We start from the raw sequence: 20,109 nt of genomic DNA on the forward strand, positions 1-20,109 counted from the left end.
TGAAAAAAAGAGAAGGCATGGGGAAAGAAGGGAAAGTTATCCAAATAATCAAATCTCATGCATTATAATGAACTCAGCTAGGGAACATTTCCATGACTTTTACTACCAAATGCAGACTATTAAAAATACAAAGGCCTTTGCATGTTTATTTTCAATGCTTAAGACAAATCTGCCAAATAGGTTTACTATTTCTTCCATTTTATAGAAGGGAAAACTAAGATACAAAGATACATAACCAGCTCAGGGTCACACAGCTAGTAACTGGCAAAGTTAGTAGTGAACCCCAAACCCAGGTTCTCTGCCATACCATGCCATGTTCAGGCCTCCAATATATTAACACCCTTTGATTACTAAAAGTCCTTAACCTATGTGTTGTGCCCAACACATGCCTGTATAATTATCTATTTCATGGCAGCTAAAGGACCCTGGGGGCACCATGTTCTCTTCCATAAGAACTGCAAGATTTAAAACCATCTGTATGTAGTCTAAGTCTATACTTGCTGAGGCCTGAAGGAAAGCAGCTGGTTAGCCACAGCTTGTGAGATTACATGCGAAGAATGACCAGGGTCATTAAGATCACATGGGCAGAGAAGGAGGCCTGCTGGATCTTGGCTAATGTTAGGAGCAAGCCAATGGCTAAGGTGAGCACTGCCTCTCTGCTTGAAAAGGAGATACCAGCAGTGATGAGAAGAGTGGATTTAAAAGCTAGTTCTAGGGCAGCCCAGGTGGCTCAGCGGTCTAGAGCCGCCTTCAGCCCAGGGTGTGATCCTAGGGACCTGGGATTGAGTCCCACATTAGGCTCCCTGCATGGAGCCTGCTTCTCCCTCTGCCTGTGTCTCTGCCTCTCTGTGTGTGTCTCTCATGAATAAATAAAATCTTAAAAAAAAAAAAAAAAAGCTAGTTCTACATACTTCAAGACTGTCATCTTTCTATTTCAAGCTTAGGAAGTGAGTTATACTTTACCCACTAGAGGGACTCAAGTTCCATTTTTAAAACTAAATGATATTGCTGGATTTAAAATTTATTTCTTTAAAATAAAAATTTCCTAATTTTTTTAATGACTCTTAGCTAAGCCCAGGTATATTATGAACACTTTAAGAGACAGACCTGTTTGTGTTGGCAAAACTTAACAAAACGTTAAAAAAAATTAAGAGAATTCTAAAGGTCAGGGTCAAAATGAGCAGGTAAGGATTTTAAGGAGAAAGGCTCATAAAGAGAAAACATAGTAGTTAGCTTTGAAGACCTTTTCCTGCAAAAAGCAGTCCCTGAGTTGTGCTTTTTGCTAACTGCAACTCTAACTGGAAGCAATGACAGAGCACATGCATATACACACAAAGGTGAGGCCTTGGAAGGACTAACCAGCAACTCCACATCTCATAAATACACATAACAACAAAATGGCTAGTTTTTCCTATGCTAGATCATTTTTCTAAGAAATAATCTATATTTTCCCTTTATACCAGATATTAACTAAAAAAATTAAAAATAAAAAAAGGAAATTAACACTAGAAAACAAGCTTAGAAGAAAAGGAGAGCTCTATCATGGATCCACTTTCCAAGTTCTGAAGGAGCTGGAAATAACAAAATAGACAATTTATTACCCTGTTACCCCTAGATGAAAATGAAAACTTCTGTATCTCACATACAGCTCCTTTACCTGGCATTGTGGCCACAGTTTTTCATGTATAGCGGCCAACTGATAAATCCAGTACTTCTGAATATTTTTTTGTGAATTGCTTTAAAGATTTTATTTATTTGAGAGAGAGGGAGAATCTCAAGTAGATTCCCCACTAAGCACAAAGTCAGTTGGGCTCCATCCCGTGATCCTGAGATCACGACTTGTGCCAAAATCAAGAGTTGGACATTCGGGGCACCTGGGTGGCTCAGCAGTTGAACATTGCCTTCGGCTCAGGTCGTGATCCCAAGGTCCTAGGATCAAGTCCCGCAGCCCACTTCTCCCTCTGCCTGTCTCTGCCTCTCTCTGTGTTTCTCTCATGAATAAATAAATAAAATCTTAAAAAAAAAAAAAAGGTGTTGGTCACTCAACTGACTGAGGCACGCAGGCGTCCCTTTAGTAAATTGCTTTAATACACACATATGTAATTCCAGGACTGTTTTAGTTTTACTCTATTATAGAAAGTAGGCACTCAAGAGACAGATAATTCATACTCAAGAAATTTTCAGTTTTGTTTTGTTTGTTTGTTTGTTTTTATGATAGTCACACAGAGAGAGAGAGAGGCAGAGACATAGGCAGAGGGAGAAGCAGGCTCCATGCACTGGGAGCCCAACGTGGGATTCGATCCCGGGTCTCCAGGATCAGAAATTTTCAGTTTTTAAACGTGTTTTAAAAGATGTATCCATTTATTTGAGAGAGAGCGAGAGAGAGAAAATGTGTGTGCAAGACCAAGGGGCGGGGCAGAGCGAAAGGGAGGAGACAGAGAGAAAAGAAGACTCCTGGGGCTCAATCCTACAACCCTAAGATCATGACCTGAGCTGAAATCAAGGGTCAGATGCTTAACCAACTGAGCCACCGAGGGGCCCCTAGAAATTCTTCAAGTTTTTTTTTTTTTTTAATTTTATTTATTTACTCATGAGAGACACACACAGAGAGAGGCACTGGCACAGGCAGAGGGAGAAGCAGGCTCCATGCAGGGAGCCTGATGTGGGACTGGATCCTGGGTCTCCAGGATCATGCCCTGGGCCGAAGGCAGGTGGTGCCCAACCGCTGAGCCACCCAGGCATCCCATTCAAGTTTTTAAATAATTAAAGTTTAACATAATCTTGGCTTACAGCAATCATTCCTTTCCCCCTCGTGTTTGTACTGAAATTTCTTGGTAGGCAGGGCTAGAGTAAAATATAGGAGCAGGCCTTGAGAAATAGTTAAATTCAACCCTACAGGTCTCTAGTAGTACGTAATTTTATACTGTGTCACAACACAAGTAAATAGAAGCTATTTCCTTCCAAATAAGATGAACTTACTTTGCAAATATGCTTATGATCCCAAACCACAAATATTTTATTTTATTTATTTTTTACTTTTTTTTAAAAAAAGATTTATTTATTCATGAGAGACAGAGAGAGAGAGGCAGAGACACAGGCAGAGGGAGAGGCAGGCTCCACACAGGGAGCCCGACATGAGACTCGATCCCAGGTCTCCAGGATCACACCCTGGGCTGAAGGCGGCGCTAAACCGCTGAGCCACCCGGACTGCCCTATTTTATTTATTATTTTACCACAGATATTTTATTTTTTAAAAAGATTTTATTTATTTATTCATTCATGAAAGACACACAGAGAGAGGCAGAGACACAGGCAAAGGGAGAAGCAGGCTCCACGCCGGGAGCCCGACGTGGGACTCAATCCCAGGTCTCCAGGATCTCGCCCCGGGCTAAAGGCAGGCGCTAAACTGCTGAGCCACCCAGGGATCCCTACCACAAATAGTTTAAATGAAGAGTGCTACACTGTCTAATGTACTTTAAGCAGGCAAGGTATCATACATAATTCAACATTTTATTTTTATTTATTTTTTATTTTATTTATTTATTCATGAGAGACACAGAGACAGAGAGGCAGAGACACATGCATACTGACATGGGACTCAATCCAGGTCTTCAGGATCATGCCCTGGGCTGAAGGTGGCGTTAAACCGCTAAGCCACCTAAGCTGCCCATAATTCAACATTTTAAAGTATAAAACAAAATCACTTCTTATAACGGCTAATTCAGTTTAATACGAAGAACCAGAGGTGAACTTACAACGGACTTTGAATTAGAAGATGTACTATTGGGGGATCCCTGGGTGGCTCAGTGGTTTGGCGCCTGCCTTTGGCCCAAGGCGCCTGCCTTTGGCCCAGGATCGAGTCCTACGTCGGGCTCCCTGCTTGGAGCCTGCTTCTCCCTCTGCCTGTGTCTCTGCCTCTCTCTCTTTCTATGTCTATCATGAATAAATTAATAGATAAATCTTAAAAAAAAAAAAAAGATGTACTATTGTATTCTCCACCTGAAAGCACAATATGAAAGAAGTCTTGTGAGGAACTGCAGACCCTATTAGGGATACTGGCTTTGTATCTTTTGAATGACAAGGATTTATTGAATAACAGTCAATGGGGATGGGTCTCAAGTGTTATTTTGTTGCATCCTTAAAACTGCACTAGATTGAAACCATAAATTAAACAAAAACAGTCTTAAAATTTTAAAATATACTTTACCTAGCAGGACTGTCTATACAACTCTTAAATCATCACTCTCACTTTCATTTCTAGATCTCAGTGGTACTATCAGTCAAGAGCCTTTCAAATGAGGTACATATGACATAAATCCACATAGCATCTGCTATGCTGCCTGTTGCTAATTATAACTAAGGCAAAAATCCCAAAGAAGCCACAAACTACATGAAATCAGTAAGTTCTCCCTTGTATCTGCAGGAAAAGAAGAGAGCCATTCACTAGGCATCTGCTAAGCATGTAGTCACAGCCTCCTTATTTTGACAGAGCAATCTCCAGAATGGTCTTGAGGGGAAAGGAGTGCTCTTGCTCTTGGCCACTGCAGTGGAGTCCTTGCTGTTCTGCCACACTCTGAAAGGCTGCTGCCCCCGGTCCTCCAGGAATAAGCCAAATGCCTAGGAACTGTGATTCTGCATAGGCTCTCACTATTTGGAGAAAGAGAGCCAAGGGGCCAACAGTGACACCTGACAAGAATAAAGACAGGAGGTGTGCTAGGAAGGACAGTCAGACTAGCTTTCCCACTATGCCTTATTTGAACATGTATCAGCTCTGCTGCCATGAAATGGATTGAATATTTTGTTGTCTAAAGGCGTAACTTCCTTATTAACAAGCAGTTCAGTGGACATTTCCATTGCTATCTTAATCTGACAGGTTACTGTTTAAAATGTCCGAAATCGGGGTGCCTGGCTGGCTGAGCCAGTAGAACATATGACTCTTTATCACTATTTTAAAAGATTTTATTTATTTGAAAGAGAGAGCTGGAGAGAGAGTGAGCAGGGGGAAGGAGCAGAGGGAGAGGAGAAGCAAGCTCCACACCAAGCAGGGAGTCTGATATGGGGCTCAATCCCAGGACCCCAGTCAGGATTACGACCTAAGCTGAAGGCAGATGCTTAATCAACTGAGCCACCCAGGCACCCTGTGGTTCTCTTTTTTTAAAAAATGATTTTATTTTTAAGTAATCTCTACACTCAATGCAGGGCTCAAACTCACCCCTGAGATCAAGAGTCACATGCTCTACCAACTGAGCCAGCCAAGCACCCCAAAGAACACGTGGCTCTTGATCTCAGGGGTTGTGAGCCTGAGACCCACACTGGATGTAGAGATTACTTCAATATAATAATAATAAAATAAAATGTCCTGAAATTATCCCGGGGTATATGTAAAAATAGTAAAAAGTAAAAAAGCAAGGGGGAGAAAAGTCTATGTGGAACGCTATCCAAGAAGGGTTGTTTCATATTTTTTAAAGATATTTTGGGGGGGCACCTGGATGGGTCACTTGGTTAAACATCCAACCTCTTGATTTCAGCTCAGGTCATGACCTCAGGGTTGTGGGATAGAGCCCCATGTCAGGCTCCACACCCAGCAGGGCGGAGACTGCTTAAGATTCTCTCTCTCCAGGACGCCTGGGTGGCTCAGCCTGAGTGACTCAGCGGTTGGAAGTCTGCCTTCGGCTTGGGGCATGATCCTGGGGTTCCAGGGTCGAGTTCCACATTAGGCTCCCTGCATGGAGCCTGCCTCTCCCTCTCCCTGTGTGTCTCTGCCTCTCCCTCTCCCTCTCCCTGTGTGTCTCTGCCTCTCTCTCTCTGTGTCTCTCATGAATGAATGAATGAATGAATGAATAAAAGATTCTCTCTCTCCCTCTGCCCTTCCCCACTAAATAAATACATAAAAAGATTTTTTTTACGTAATCGCCACACCCATCATAGGGCTCAAACTCATGACCCCAAGATCAAGAGTCACATGCTCTTCCAACTGAGCCATTTAGTCATGGTGGTTTGAACCCTACATGTATATATCCTATGGTAAAATGCCTGTGCGTACACACTAAGAATAAATTATAATGAACCACGTAGCAGTGAGGGATTAGGATGTTTCAAAGAGACAAGAGAAACTAGATTATTGACTATACCTCTTTTGAGATTTGACTTTGAAACCATGTATCTTTCACAACTACAAAATTAAATAGCTCACAAAAAGAATTCCCTAAGAAATGAAACAAATGAACCTAACTGTGTATGGATTTAGCAGCCTAAACCCACAAAGAAACATTCCAAATAACTTTAAAATTCATCACAAGACAGCCCTCAAGGACCTAAGAAATGTAAAAAATGACAAAATAGTTATTTTCACATATCATTCTGTTGATGGTAACATTAATTTTGAGACTGCTGTGGTGAGTCATGGGTCAACACAAATTAATAATTATGTAAGCATGGTTGAGGACTAGCCTGACTTTGTAGAGCCCCCTGTTTCCTCATCTAGAAAGTAAGGATACTATTTCACTTGATTGTTGCCAGGTTTAAATAAAATGACATAATGTGTGTGATGCATTCATGTAACAAGAATGACCATCTCCAGTGTTTCAAATCTATTAGGCCTATTAATGTCCTGTTCACAATGTTACACACCTTAGTACAAATCTTACACCATTCTTTTTAACATTTAAAGAAATCTTACTGAGCACCAGTCAGACACTGACCACTCCTCCATCAAGTCAGCTCTGACTTGCCCAGCCAGACTGCTTTCATATTGGGAACTCCTTTTCTCCCAACCATTCATTTCAGCACTTACTCAGATATAATTCTGTAGCAATGCTTTGTGTGTGTTTCCCTCCCATAAAACTTGCCATTGTAAAGACAAAATGGTGTCTTCTTTCTTTGGTATTATCACAATGAAGATCACACTTCATAAGATAACTAGGAAGAGAGTCCTTCTGGACTCCAGCTCTGGTTGCATCTGTTTTATAGACTGGTATAGTACTGGTTTTCAAACCATTTAACAGCAGAATCCGTTCAAGAAATAAAATCAATATATAATATCAATGCAAGCAGATCATCTCTGATTAAAATGAGAACAAGGCCTGAAGTACTAACCTGATTATCTGCCCCCAGTTGTCATCCCCCTGTGGCACCCTACACAGAATCTCTATCTAGAACCAGTGTGAAACCTATGCAGTAGTAACCACAGCATTGCCAGGAGACCCCAGCTCTGCTAACAAGGCTACCTGATTAATTTGACCCCTTCCCTCCATCTGCTTTTCAAAAGCCCTCTAAGGGCAGCCCGGGTGGCTCAGAGTAAACCTCCTTCGGCCCGGGGTGTGATCCTGGAGACCCGGGATCGAGTCCCACGTCAGGATCCCTGCATGCAGCCTGCTTCTCCCTCTGCCTGTGTCTCTGCCTCTCTCTCTTACTCTCTGTCTCTCATGAATAAATAAATAAAATCTTAAAAAAAAAAAAAAGCCCTCTAAGTTTACTCCCTAGACAGAAAGTCTCCAGACTTAAAAGGAATGTCTTGAACATAGGAGATAATTTTTTTAAAACCAGACTTCTAGGGTAATGCTCGTACCAAGAGTGCACAACTTACTGGGACCACACTATTTTTCCTTCTTATTTAAACAAGTGTTAAATTTCTGAAAGCAAAGCAAAGCTAACACCCTGGGCAATTAGAGGAGAAGCTGGGACAAAGAGGCATTCTAAGCGGCTTGTTAAATCTGTAAAGAACAGTCTTCACAATATGCTTCCTTATATTCATCATCAGTCAGGAATGATTGTACAAAAATTCTATCAACACTAGGACTCGTCTTTTTGTTGCTAAAATAAATCCAGACAAGAGCAATGGACTTAGTATAGGCACCTGAATCAAAATTTTTTTAGCATTCAGCACTAGCAGAAACAGAGTCAGTGGGCCTGAGATAAGTGAAAACAGAAGTTGCCATAGTAACTTGCACATTTACCCTAAAAAAGCTAGAGTGGGGGTGGGGTGGGGAAGTAGGTCAATATTTCTACCTAGCTAGCTCTAGTCCTTGGCTTCCCCACATTGCAAGCAGCATGCTTCTACCTCCCCATCCCTAACAGCAGCAGCAAGAGGGGAGAAAGTCAGGTGAGCATTTCAAAACACAAGGGGTGGGGAAGAGGTCCAGGTGAAGGAAAGGAGAATCAAGAGGATAGCCCACTGAAAACCTCACTAGTGCCCTGGGACTACCCTTGGGAAAGCAGCTGCTGATAAAAGGAACCAGTGCTAAGAAACTGTTGCTGGGCTACTGCAAATCAGAAATTGCCATTTTCCCTGTAGCAGTTTAGTGCACATAATGGAACACTTGGGAAGGCATTATTAACAGCTTTGGATTGAGGGTATCGGTGGGGAGGGAGGTACTCTCTCTGGCAAGGGAGAAACCTACAGCAATCTCCAAGAGGCATTCTTTGATGGCTGAAACTATGAACAGGGCTCAAGGATGGCCTAATGACAGGGAGGGAGAAGGTTCCTTCTCAAAATAAGCTGATTTTGCTAACACACCGCCCTTTGTTATTTTGATCTGAAACAGCTACTAATCCAAAGGGCAAAGGTTGACTCTGGGCTCTGAGATGGCAAGGAAAGTGCGAGAGCCCATTATAAGCTCTTCCACCTGCCAACAAATGTGGGAAGCAGGTTTAACAGAAAGCATGTACCAATAGGCACAGTTCCACTTTCCTGCCACTGTTAGCATCTGCAGAGGGATAACCCAGTATCTACACAGGGATAACCCAGGACAGTACTAATGGTTTTAACAATTTGGGGTGAAAGCCCCAATTTTTTAGAAAATGACAGAAAGGGTAATCCTACGGGGAGGTAAAAAAAAAAAAAAAAAAAAAGCAAAAAACAGGGATCCCTGGGTGGCTCAGCGGTTTGGCGTCTGCCTTTGGCCCAGGGCGCGATCCTGGAGTCCCGGGATCGAGTCCCGCGTCAGGCTCCTGGGATGGAGTCTGCTTCTCCCTCCTCCTGTGTCTTTGCCTCTCTCTCTCTCTCTCTAGGTCTATCATAAGTAAATAAATAAATATATATATATATAAAAAAAGCAAAAAACAAAAAACCAGAACCATCTTTTTAAACAGTGAACATTTCAGACACTAACCTCTAGTTTCCCCATTGCATTGTACAGAGGTGGATATGGGCTTCCACCGGGTAGATGATTCAAACTTGACTGGGAGACTTATTTCCACCTAGCAGCACACCCAGCGGAGTACAAGAAGGACAGGCTCAGTTTTAAAGCTGAGCTCATGTATTCTAGAGCCATCTGCAAATTGTCCCTTTGTAGTTCTGCACATGTCTCTATTCCTCTGCCCTATGAGAGAAGGGGAAGAGGCTCATAGACACAACAACATTTAAGATGACTTGAAAGACCAAGTGCAACTACGACTTTGGGAGAGGAGCTCCCAAAACAAGCATATTATATGGCCAGGGGATGAGGAGTACCTGAAGGACCAGATACTAGGCCTCCACAAATACCATGGGAATGGGGAGTACAGTTCCGAACACTGTGTGCATAACCTAAAGATGGGAGGCCCCAGGCAACAAGGTCAATCACTTTTGTGAAGGAACTGTGAGAACAAACAGATGCTGTTCCATTGCCACCTCTCAGTACAGCCCAGAAAAATTATTCAGTCTAACCAGTTCAGAAGTATTTTTCCTTTACATACAATAGCACAGAATACAAAGAGACGTTTGTGGAACAAATTATTTTTTAAAACATCCTACTTCAGGGTGGCTCAGTGGTTGAATGTTTGCTTTCCACTCAGGGCATGATCCCGAAGTTCTGGGATCGAGTCCCACATCAGGCTCCCTGTGGGGGAACCCGCTTCTCCCTCTGCCTGTGTCTCTGCCTCTTTCTCTGTGAATAAACTAAAAAAAAAATCTTTAAAATAAATACATACATACATCCTATCCCAGAAAATGTTCGAGCTTAAGAATATGCAATGTGGAGAGACTAAGAAAAAAAGACCTATCACCCAGCTTCAAAACTGACCAATATTCTAGTGGTAATTTTAAAGCTAAGAGAGAACCTTCACTGGAATTTATCCCTAAATGTTATATATCAAAAGCCTGCAACCTAAAAATAGCACTTTCTATATTCACCAGTAACTCCAGGAGACAGCTACTCTATGAAAGTATCAATAGTAAAGGAAAATAAAGGCTTCAATTTCAGTTCTTAAGGAATATCCAACAGAATAATTATACCTGCAAGGTGTTTCTATAGGTTATATTACCTGAATTTTTAATTCATTTATATTTGCTGAATAAAAATCATTGTGTTGCACAACCCCACAAAGAAAGGCTCCAAGGCCACCACAGTCAGCCTTCTAGGACTGTGTCTCGTTTCACAACCACTTCCCATTCTGACCTAAGCACTGAGGCAAACTTCAGGAAAACCAAAGTAGTAAAGATTTTTCATTTCTAACCTAGTAAAACCCACTATGTGCTGGCATTTGAAGAAACTAAATCAAAGTCTCTACTTACTGGTACTGTAACATCATCATAAAAACTCCAAGCTAAAGCCCATCTCATTGTCCGACCTTGACAGAATTCAGTGTAGGTGACTTTAGGAACCTGAAACCAACAAACATGTCATCTCATCAAACTAAAGTCGTTCTATCAATATGCTTTGGGTTGCTGCCTCATGTTAATTATGTCCTGATTTTTCTTTTTATCAGTTAACAAACACTACTGTCCCGAAACAGTTATGCATGGCTATCTAATAATCAACGAATAAATTACCTCTCAACAAAGTTGTGGGTTTTCTCCTCTCATAAAACAATAGAGAGAATTTAGAGTTCTGGCTTGAAGGTCCAAATATTCAAAACACCCCAATTAACACAGTTCTTCAAAAAACCACTGGTAAGTGATTAAAATGGTTTTGTTTTGTTTTCTTTCCTTTTTTTATGGAAAGCCAATAACGCTTAGCAATCTCCCTTCTGTCTGTCAGATTTTCGGGGGGGGGGGGGAACCTACTTTGTGGCTGTTGGAATTTTAACAAAGAAAAGGTGTGATAGGGAAAACAGGATGAGTACAATATCAGAGAGAAACCAGAAATCAGAAACTTGGTTTCTGCCACCGACCACACATCTGACCCCCTTCTCTGAAAAATCACCTGGCTCATGCTGACTTATGCCCAAATCCCATAAACTGGGAGAGGGAGCAGGGGGCAGTATTAATTTGCCACCTGCTTTTCAAAAGAGAAGCAGGGGCTGAACTCATGTGAACTGCACCATAAAGGGAAACACAGCTGACTGAATATCATTCTAGTTGTAGGCGATCTTTGGTAACTAGATCTGCGACCCAGAATAAGCCCCTTAACTTATATAGCCTTCAGTTTCTGCAATTAAAAAGGAGTCGAATGTGGGGTCATTGGTAGGTAAAACCAGGTTTTTTTATTTCTGGTATATCTTTAACATTTATTCATTTGTTTCCCCCCATCTTTTCTCTATTATAATTGTCAAAGAAGGCCTTTTAAAAATAATTTATACAAAGCTTCTTTTACAAAATTAAAAAATAAACAAAAATAAAACAAAAAAAATACATTTAGAGTTTTAAAGTATAAAGGAAAATTCCATACTCTATCATTAAAAGTAGATATACCAGAATAGTAATGACAAAGCCTTACCCCTTGTATGCGAAGTTCTTCCTTTAGAGGAGCCAAGCTGCATTTTTTCCCCAGCATACAGCTATACCACCTAGGGGGGAAAAATCAGAGAAGTAAAACACTGTTTATGTGGTTACATTTTTTTAATTAAGCATTTCTCATGTGAACAAAATGAAAGCAATAGTAAACAATTTTGAGTTAAGTCACAAGTGACAATAACAAAAATTGTACATAACGTATTTAGACAAAGAGCAAACCTAGCAAAGGAAAACAAGGGCCCCTGGGTGGCTCGGTCAGTTAAGAAATTGCCTTCAGCTCAAGTCATGATCCCTGACCTGACCATGAGCGCTGGGCTCCCCTGCCCAGTGGAGAGTCTAGTTCTCCCTCTCCCTCTGACCCTAATCCTCATACTCCTGCATACATGCATCCTCTTTCTCAAATAAAATCTTAAAATATAATGTTATATGTTCAATTGAACTTCAACTAAAAAAGTATAAACAGCCCCCTATACCATCTTAACAGAGATTGTAAAATCTGGAATGGATCTATACTTTGAGATGGCCTCACATGCAAATGATTTAAGGATACGTATTAGTGTTTCAAAAAACATGAAATTAATCTCTTCTATAGTAAACATATATCTAGAAGAGGGAGTGGGGAGAAGATGGAGTAAACTGCTTTAAAGGTAAATAGAATTTAGCCTATGAAAGATTAACTATCATGCTTTCTATCATAAGCAACTAGAAAACTTGACAAAATATGTGTAATAATTGTTTTTTAGACATTGGACAACTGCAGTGAAGACCTATAATCTCAGAGAGAGAAACAAACAAGGTTAGCCTTGTAACTGACAGAACTTGCTGCCTAAAGAAAATTTCCAAGCAGCAATACAGGGAAAGGAAACTCAAACAGAGCCCCATGATCCTGAACCCGTGAGAGATTACATTTCAAAGGCCTAGGCAGTAAAGATTTGAAGAGCAAAACACGAGAGGAAGGACATGCATAGAGAGAGAATTCTGAGCATCTGCAGAAGAGTTACTTGGAATATTTGGAGAATAAGGATTTGCAAAAAAAAAAAAAAAAAAATAAGGATTTGCACATGTGAGATGGAACTCCATGCAGCTAAAATTCCCAGAGGAGTGCCTGGGTGGCTCAGTCGATTAAGCATCGACTTGGGTCATGATCTCAGAGTCCTGGGACCAACCCCTGCATTGGGCTCCTTGCTCAGTGGGGAGTCTGCTTGAGGATTCTCTCTCCTCCCTCTCCCCTCTGCATTCCCTCTTAAATAAATCTTAAAAAAAAAAAAAAAAAAAGAATTCCCAGAAAGTAATAAGCTTACTGATTCCTGGAGTCCAGACATAGCTAGATTAGTTTGCAGTTCTACTGGCCAGAGCAGAAAGCACCTTGTTAATAAAAGGGGCATCTATCTAGTGGAGTCCTAGAAAGACACTGCTTTGTAATGGGTCTAGAGGCTATTCTATATTTACCCTAATGAAGCTTAAAAGCAAAACTCAAAAGGATCCAAGTGACTTAAGTAAGCATCAGAATCTAACATTCTTTAAAGGAACATGATGAAATGCAGCACCCCAAAAATAAGATTTTCAATGTCTAACATCTAATAAAAAATGACCAGATATTAAAAGCAGCAGGAAAATTACTTGCAAGCAGGATAAAAAAGAAAAAATATATATCATGAAAAACAAATCAGGAGGGGTGCCTGGGTGGCTCAGTTGGTTAAGCATCTGCCTTTAGCTCAGGTCATGATCCCAGCGTCCTAGGATGGAGCCCTGTATTGGACTCCCTGCTCAGCATCTCCCTCTCTTCTTTGCTGTTCCCCCTGCTTGTGCTCTCTGGCTCGCTCACTCTCTCCCCCTCTCTGTCAAATAAAATAAATACGTCTTTAAAAAACAAAAACAAACAAAAAAAAAAATCAAGAAACAAGAGGTGATGAAATTTGCAGATGATAACGTTAGAACAGCTCTTAGAAATACGTTCTATGACTAAACATGGACATGGGGAGGAGGGAAGATATAAAAACCAACCAAATGGAACTTCTAGACATGAAAATTATGATATCTAGGGCAGCCCCGGTGGCACAGCAGTTTAGCACCGCCTGCAGCCCGGGGTTTGATCCTGGGGGACCCTGGATGGAGTCCCACGTCAGGCTCCCTGCATGGAGCCTGCTTCTCCCTCTGCCTGTGCCTCTGCCCCTCTCTCTCTCTCTCTGTGTGTCTCTATGAATAAATAAATAAATTCTTTAAAAAAAAAGAGAAAATTATGATATCTAAAATGAAAGCTTCACTGGATGGGACTAACAACATATTAGACTCTGCAAAAGAAAACACCCATGAAGACACAGCAATAGAAACTATCCAAAATAAAGCACAAGAGGGAAAAAAGACTTAAAACAAAACAAAACAAAACATAGAGCACGTGTGACCTGTGGGACAATATCAAGCAGCAGACATTAAGTGGTGTTTCAGAAAAGGGGTACAATCATAATTAACTAGACTACAAAACAGTAACAAGAGAATCATATTTTCTTAAACATTTAAATCTTATATAAAATGTTAAAAGTATGATGACATTCCCAACACTGGGAATGATGTCCACTCTCCACTTCTAATCAAAGTCATACTGGAGATTCTAGTCAATCCAATGAAGTGATAAAATGCAGACAGACTAAAAAGAAAGAAAATTGTTTTTCTTAACAGAAGACATGACCATCCATGTAGAAAATTATTTGAAATATAGGGAAAAGTCACTAGAATAAATGAATTCAGCAAGGTCACAGGATAAAAGCTCAATATAAAATCAACTATATTTCCTTAAAGTAGCAATACATAACTAGAAATTAAAATTTAAAAATTTAATTTACAGTAACATCAAAATACATGAAATATTTAGGAATAAAATGAACAATATGTGCAAGAAAACCATCAAACACTACTAAAAGAATCCTAAGATCTAAAGAAATGAAAAGCTATACCATGTTGGGATGGAAGATTTAACATTGTTAAGCTATCAAATCAATTCTCTCCAATTTGATCTATAAAAATCAATAAAATTCCAGTAGGCTTTTTCATAGAAATTGATAAACTGATCCTAAAATTTATATAGAAATGAAAGATATCAAATAGCTAACCACTGAGCCATTCAGGTGCCCCGGAATTTGAGACTTACTAATAATAATTGCGGACTTTATTGATATCAATTATTAATGACATTATGCATATAAAATGATATATTTATTATGAGTAAATAAGTAAAATCTTAAAAAAAATGAAGAGATGGAGCTAGCATCAGAATCACACATGACAAGAATGCTGGAGTTATCAGACTAGGAATTTTTTTTTCTTATTCATGAGAGACACAGAGAGAGAGGCAGAGACATGGGCAGAGGGAGAAGTAGGATCCCGGCGGGGAACCTGATGCAGGACTCAATCCCAGGACCCCAGGGATCACGACCTGAGCCAAAGGCAGACGTTCAACCACTGAGCCACCCAGGGGCCCCTTAGACCAGGAATTTAAAACCTCTCTGATCAAGGTGCTAAGGGCTCAGGGCACCTTGGTGGCTCAGCTGGATGGAGTTCCAAGCCAGGCTCCCTGCTCCAAGAGAAGATTGCTTCTCCCCCTGCCTCTCTCTCTCATGAATAAATAAATAAAATCTTAAAAAAAAAAAAAAGGAAGAAAGATGCTAAGGGCTCTAATGGATACAGTAGACAGCATACAAGAACAGATGGGCAACGTAAGCAGAGACAGAAATTCTAAAAAAGAACCAAAAAGAAATGCTAGAGATCAAAAACACTGTAATGCCTTTGATGGGCTCATCAGTAGACTGGACAAAGCTGACGAAAGAATCTCTGAGTCTGAGGACATCTCAACAAAAACTGCCAAAAGTGAAAAGCAAAGAGAAAGAAAGCACTGGAAAAACAACAAAAAAACAGAATACAATATCCAACAACTGTGTGACAACCACAAAAGGTATAAAATATGTGTGACTGGAATTCCAGAAGAAGACAGAAAGGCACAGAAAAAATAATGACTAAGAATTTCCCCAAATTAATGTCAGACACCAAACCACAGACTCAGGAAGCTAAGCAATCACTGAACAGGCAAAATGCCAAAAAGATTACACCTAAGGGCATATGACTTTCAACATACAGAAAATCAAAGATAAAAAATACTGAAAGAGACCAGAGGGGAAAAGCTATATTCTTTATAGAGGAACAAAGGAAAGAATTACATCAAACTTTTCTTAAAAAACCAGCAAGCAAGAGTAGCAGAGTGAAATGTTTAAAATGTTGAGAGGGGAAAAAAAAAATCCACCAACCTCGAATTTTGTACTCTGCAAAACTGTCCTTCAAAAGTGAAAGTCAAACAAGACTTCCCCAGACATAGAGATATTGAGGGAATTTGCTGTGAATTTCTCTAGAATTTCTAGAGAACTTCTCTTAACATTTACAAGGCCTTACAAAGAAGGAAAATGATATAGGTCAGAAACTCATCTATATTTAAAAAATGAAGAACACAGGATCCCTGGGTGGCTCAATGGTTTGGCGCCTGCCTTCTGCCCAGGGCGTGATCCTGGAGCCCCGGGATTGAGTACCACAACGAGCTCCCTGCATGGAGCTTGCTTCTCCCTCTGCCTGTGTCTCTGCCTCTGTGTGTGTGGGGGGGGGGGGGGGTCCTCTCATGAATAAATAAAATCTTAAACAAATAATAAATAAATAAATAAATAAATAAATAAATAAATAAATAAATAAATAAATAAAGAAGAACAAGGGAGAAGAAATAAGTGGTTAAAAAATGCAAAAAAATCAAAACTTTTGAAATTCTTAATTGATCTAACAGGTTAACAGTTTGTTAAAAATAACAATATACAGCAATGTATTTGATTACGTATGCTTATGAATATATATGTATAAATGATAGCAAAGACACAAGAAACATGAGAGAATTTTAATATTTATACCAGTTTTATTAAAATATAACATATACAGTAAAATTATCCAATTTTAAGTATATAATTTAATGAGTTTTGACAAATGTGTACATTAACCCCACCACAATCAAGGTATAGTACTTTGACATCACGCTAAAAAGTTCCCTAGTCTTTCCTCCCTTACTGGCCTCTAGTGACCACCAATCATGCTCTTAATAGTTCTGCCCTGTTCCAGACGTTCATATAAATGCAATCACAGAATGTTTTTTTATCTGTCTTTGTAAATACACTGGCAATTTCATACGGTTGCAACTTAATACATTAAATAATATAAATAAAAATATCATTGTTTATAGAAATATGAGAAATACTATTATATGGCTATAGAAACAGTATGCACTAACCAATACTCTGTCTTCATTGTTTGTGGATTCAATAACAGGTGACTGTCTCTATTTTTGTTTAGTCAGTCATTTTTCCCTTTGAAAAGACAAAAAAAATAACTTTAAACTACTTTAAACAAACCTTGGTAAATTTACTTAGAGCGTATAGTCCATTCCATTTGGTGGTTTTAAAATGTTTGGGACAAGAGCAAAATGCTCCCTTAAGAAGACAGTATATAAACAGAGAAATCACTAACTAGGAATTAAAAGCCTTTGGTATGTTAAGAACAAGATGGAAAAAAAAAAAAGAAATTAAGAGCAAATAGTGCTCACACAGTAACAGCATAAAAAGGGTAACAACCGTTCCTTTAAGATCAGCAGTGCTGGGCAGCCCCAGTGGCTTAGCGGTTTAGTGACGCCTTCAGCCCAAGGCGTGATCCTAGAGACCCAGGATCGAGTCCCATGGGGGGCTCCCTGCATGGAGCCTGCTTCTCCCTCTGCCTGTGTCTCTGCCTCTATCTCTCTAGCTGTGTCTCTATGAATAAATAAAATCTTTAAAAAAAAGATCAGCAGATTAGGTCAGAGTCACCAGAAACTAAGAAATAGCCTGAACAGAGACAAAAGAAAGATATTATACATTTCCTCAGGAGATGAAGGAAAGCAAATATATATATACATATATAATGCATTCATTCATCCATTCATTCATTCATTCAAGAAAGAGATAGAGCACTAGCAGGGGAGAGAGGGAGAAGCAGGTTCCCTGAACAGGGACCCTCCCCCACACCCCAAACGGAAGCGGAAGCAGAGTCCTAGGATTGTAACCTGAGCGAAAGGCAGACACTTAACCTACTAAGCCATGCAGGCACTCCATAAGTCTTGAAACAGTTAAATGTGTCATTGGTAGTTAATAGAGGCTTGGGAGAGTTCACATTTCTTTTAACCCTTGCTGTAAGCTGAATACTGTATTGTGAATCTTTTCAGATTTAATCTTATCAATAACTTTTCTGCATCATATATATTTCTTAAAGGAAAAGCAGAAAGAAGTAACAGGGTGTATTAAAATTCTGAATTCACTTCAGAAAATGCCTCCCCATTAGATCCTAGATACTCTCAACAGGTATCCTGTGGCAACTAATCAAAATGCAAGCAGAAAAAAATGAACAAAAGGAAGATCTAGTTACCCAGGAGACTTTGAACCCATTAATGATGAAAGTAGCACTCTACTCATTACAGCATTTAGCAAGTCCTCTGAGACAGTAGCTTTCAAGAAAAATTATTTTTTTTAAAGACTTTTATTTATTTTGGGCAGCCCAGGTGGCTCAGCGGGTTTAGCACCGCCTTCATCCCAGGGTATGATCCTGGAGACAGACCCAGGATCAAGTCCCACGTCAGGCTTCCTGCATGGAGCCTGTTTCTCCCTCTGCCTGTGTCTCTGCCTCTCTCTCTCTCTCTCTCTCTCTCTCTCTCTCTCTCTCTCTGTCTCTCATGAATAAATAAATAAAATATTTTAAAATATTTTTTTAAAAAAGACTTTTATTTATTTATGAAGACAGAGAGAAGCAGAGACACAGGCAGAGGAAGAAGCAGGCTCCATGCAAGGAGGCCGATGTGGGACTCAATCCTGGGACTCCAGGATCACACCCTGAGCTAAAGGCAGACACTCAATTGCTGAGCCACCCAGGCGTCCCACAAAAATTATTTTGAAATAATTTCAAGAATACAGAAGATTAGTACAAATGATTCCAATATACTCTCTTTTTTTAAAGATTTTATTTATTTATTCATGAGAAACACAGAGAGAGAGAGAGGCAGAGACACAGGCAGAGAGAGAAGCAGGCTCCATGCCGAGAGCCTGATGTAGGCCTCGATCCCGGGTCTCCAGGATCACGCCCTGGGCTGAAAGTGGTGCTAAACCGCTGAGCCACCCGGGCTGCCCTCCAATATACTCTTCATCCAGATTCATCAATGAACATTTTTCCTCCATTTGCTTGCTCTTTTTTAAAACCATTTGAGAGTTAGCTACAGACATCATCATGCCCCTTTCACCCTAAATATTTTGGCATTTATATATATGTGTGTGTGTAATTTTTTTTTGAAGGTTTTATTTATTTACTCATAAGAAACACACACAGAGAGAGAATAGAGGCAGAGACACAGGAGAAACAGGCTCCATGCAGGGAGCCTGACGTGGGACTCGATCCTGGGTCTCCAGGATCATGCCCTAGACTGAAGGCGGCGCTAAACCGCTGAGCCACCCAGGCTGCCCTGGCATTTCTATTTTTAAAATGAGGACATTCTCCTTCATAACCACAGAATGGTTATCAAATTGAGAAAATGTAACACACAGTACTATTTATTATCAGGAATACAGTTCATTTTCAAATTTTCCTATTAATAATTTAATTAATAATTAATAATAATTTAATTAATAATTTCAAATTATTCCTATAATGCCCTTCACGGCAATTTTCTCCCCTGATGCATGATCTAATCTAAGATCCTACATTTCATTTACGTGTCAAGTCTCTTTAGTCTCCCTCAATCTGGAACAGTTCCTCATTCAGCCTTTTTTCTTTTCATGACCTTTATATTTCTGAAGAAATATTTTACAAAACCTCTCAAGTTGATGTGTCTGAAGTTTCCTCGGTTAGATTCCAGTTATACATGCTGGACGAGATTGTGTCCTTCTGGGTGCAGCACATCAGAGGTGATCACCTGTTCGAGGTGGGATTCCCCCAGGCTTCTGTACTGTAATGTTGCCATATTTCTTTGTGATTATAAGTCATCTGTGGGGAGATATTCTGAAACTATTAACACCCCACCCCTCTTCAAATTTTCTATTGCTGACCTTCAGTGAATCAATTATTACAATAATGATGACAAAATGGTGATTTTTCTAAGTTTTTATTCCTTCTACATGTATTAGTTGGCATTACACTTTAACAAAGAACTTTTCCTCTATCCCCTCTGCTTATTTTTGCTCATTTTATTTAATGGGTTAAAATTCATTATTGGCATTATTTATTATGAAATCATATTATCCCAGATTTGATTTCAGCTGGCTCCTATATCCTTTTATGTCATTTTTGAGCACTTGCTTATTTTTGCTATTATAAGACATTACAGGCTCTGTTTAAACTTAAGCTTACCCAGCACTGAAATC

General features: G+C 39.8%; 1 protein-coding gene across 1 annotated transcript in view; it reads right to left on the minus strand.

Annotated features, from left to right (window-relative positions):
• Positions 1-20,109, minus strand: part of METTL16 (methyltransferase 16, N6-methyladenosine) — a 68,902-nt gene that overhangs the window by 1,057 nt on the left and 47,736 nt on the right. The window contains exons 7-8 of the mRNA XM_055325059.1: positions 11,637-11,706; positions 10,493-10,582 (exon numbers count right to left, since the gene is read on the minus strand). Coding sequence (XP_055181034.1) covers positions 10,493-10,582; positions 11,637-11,706 — 160 coding nt within the window. The remainder of the gene's footprint in view (positions 1-10,492; positions 10,583-11,636; positions 11,707-20,109) is intronic.

Source organism: Nyctereutes procyonoides, unplaced genomic scaffold (genome assembly GCF_905146905.1).
Source record: "Nyctereutes procyonoides isolate TBG_1078 unplaced genomic scaffold, NYPRO_anot_genome, whole genome shotgun sequence".
NCBI lineage: Eukaryota > Metazoa > Chordata > Mammalia > Carnivora > Canidae > Nyctereutes > Nyctereutes procyonoides.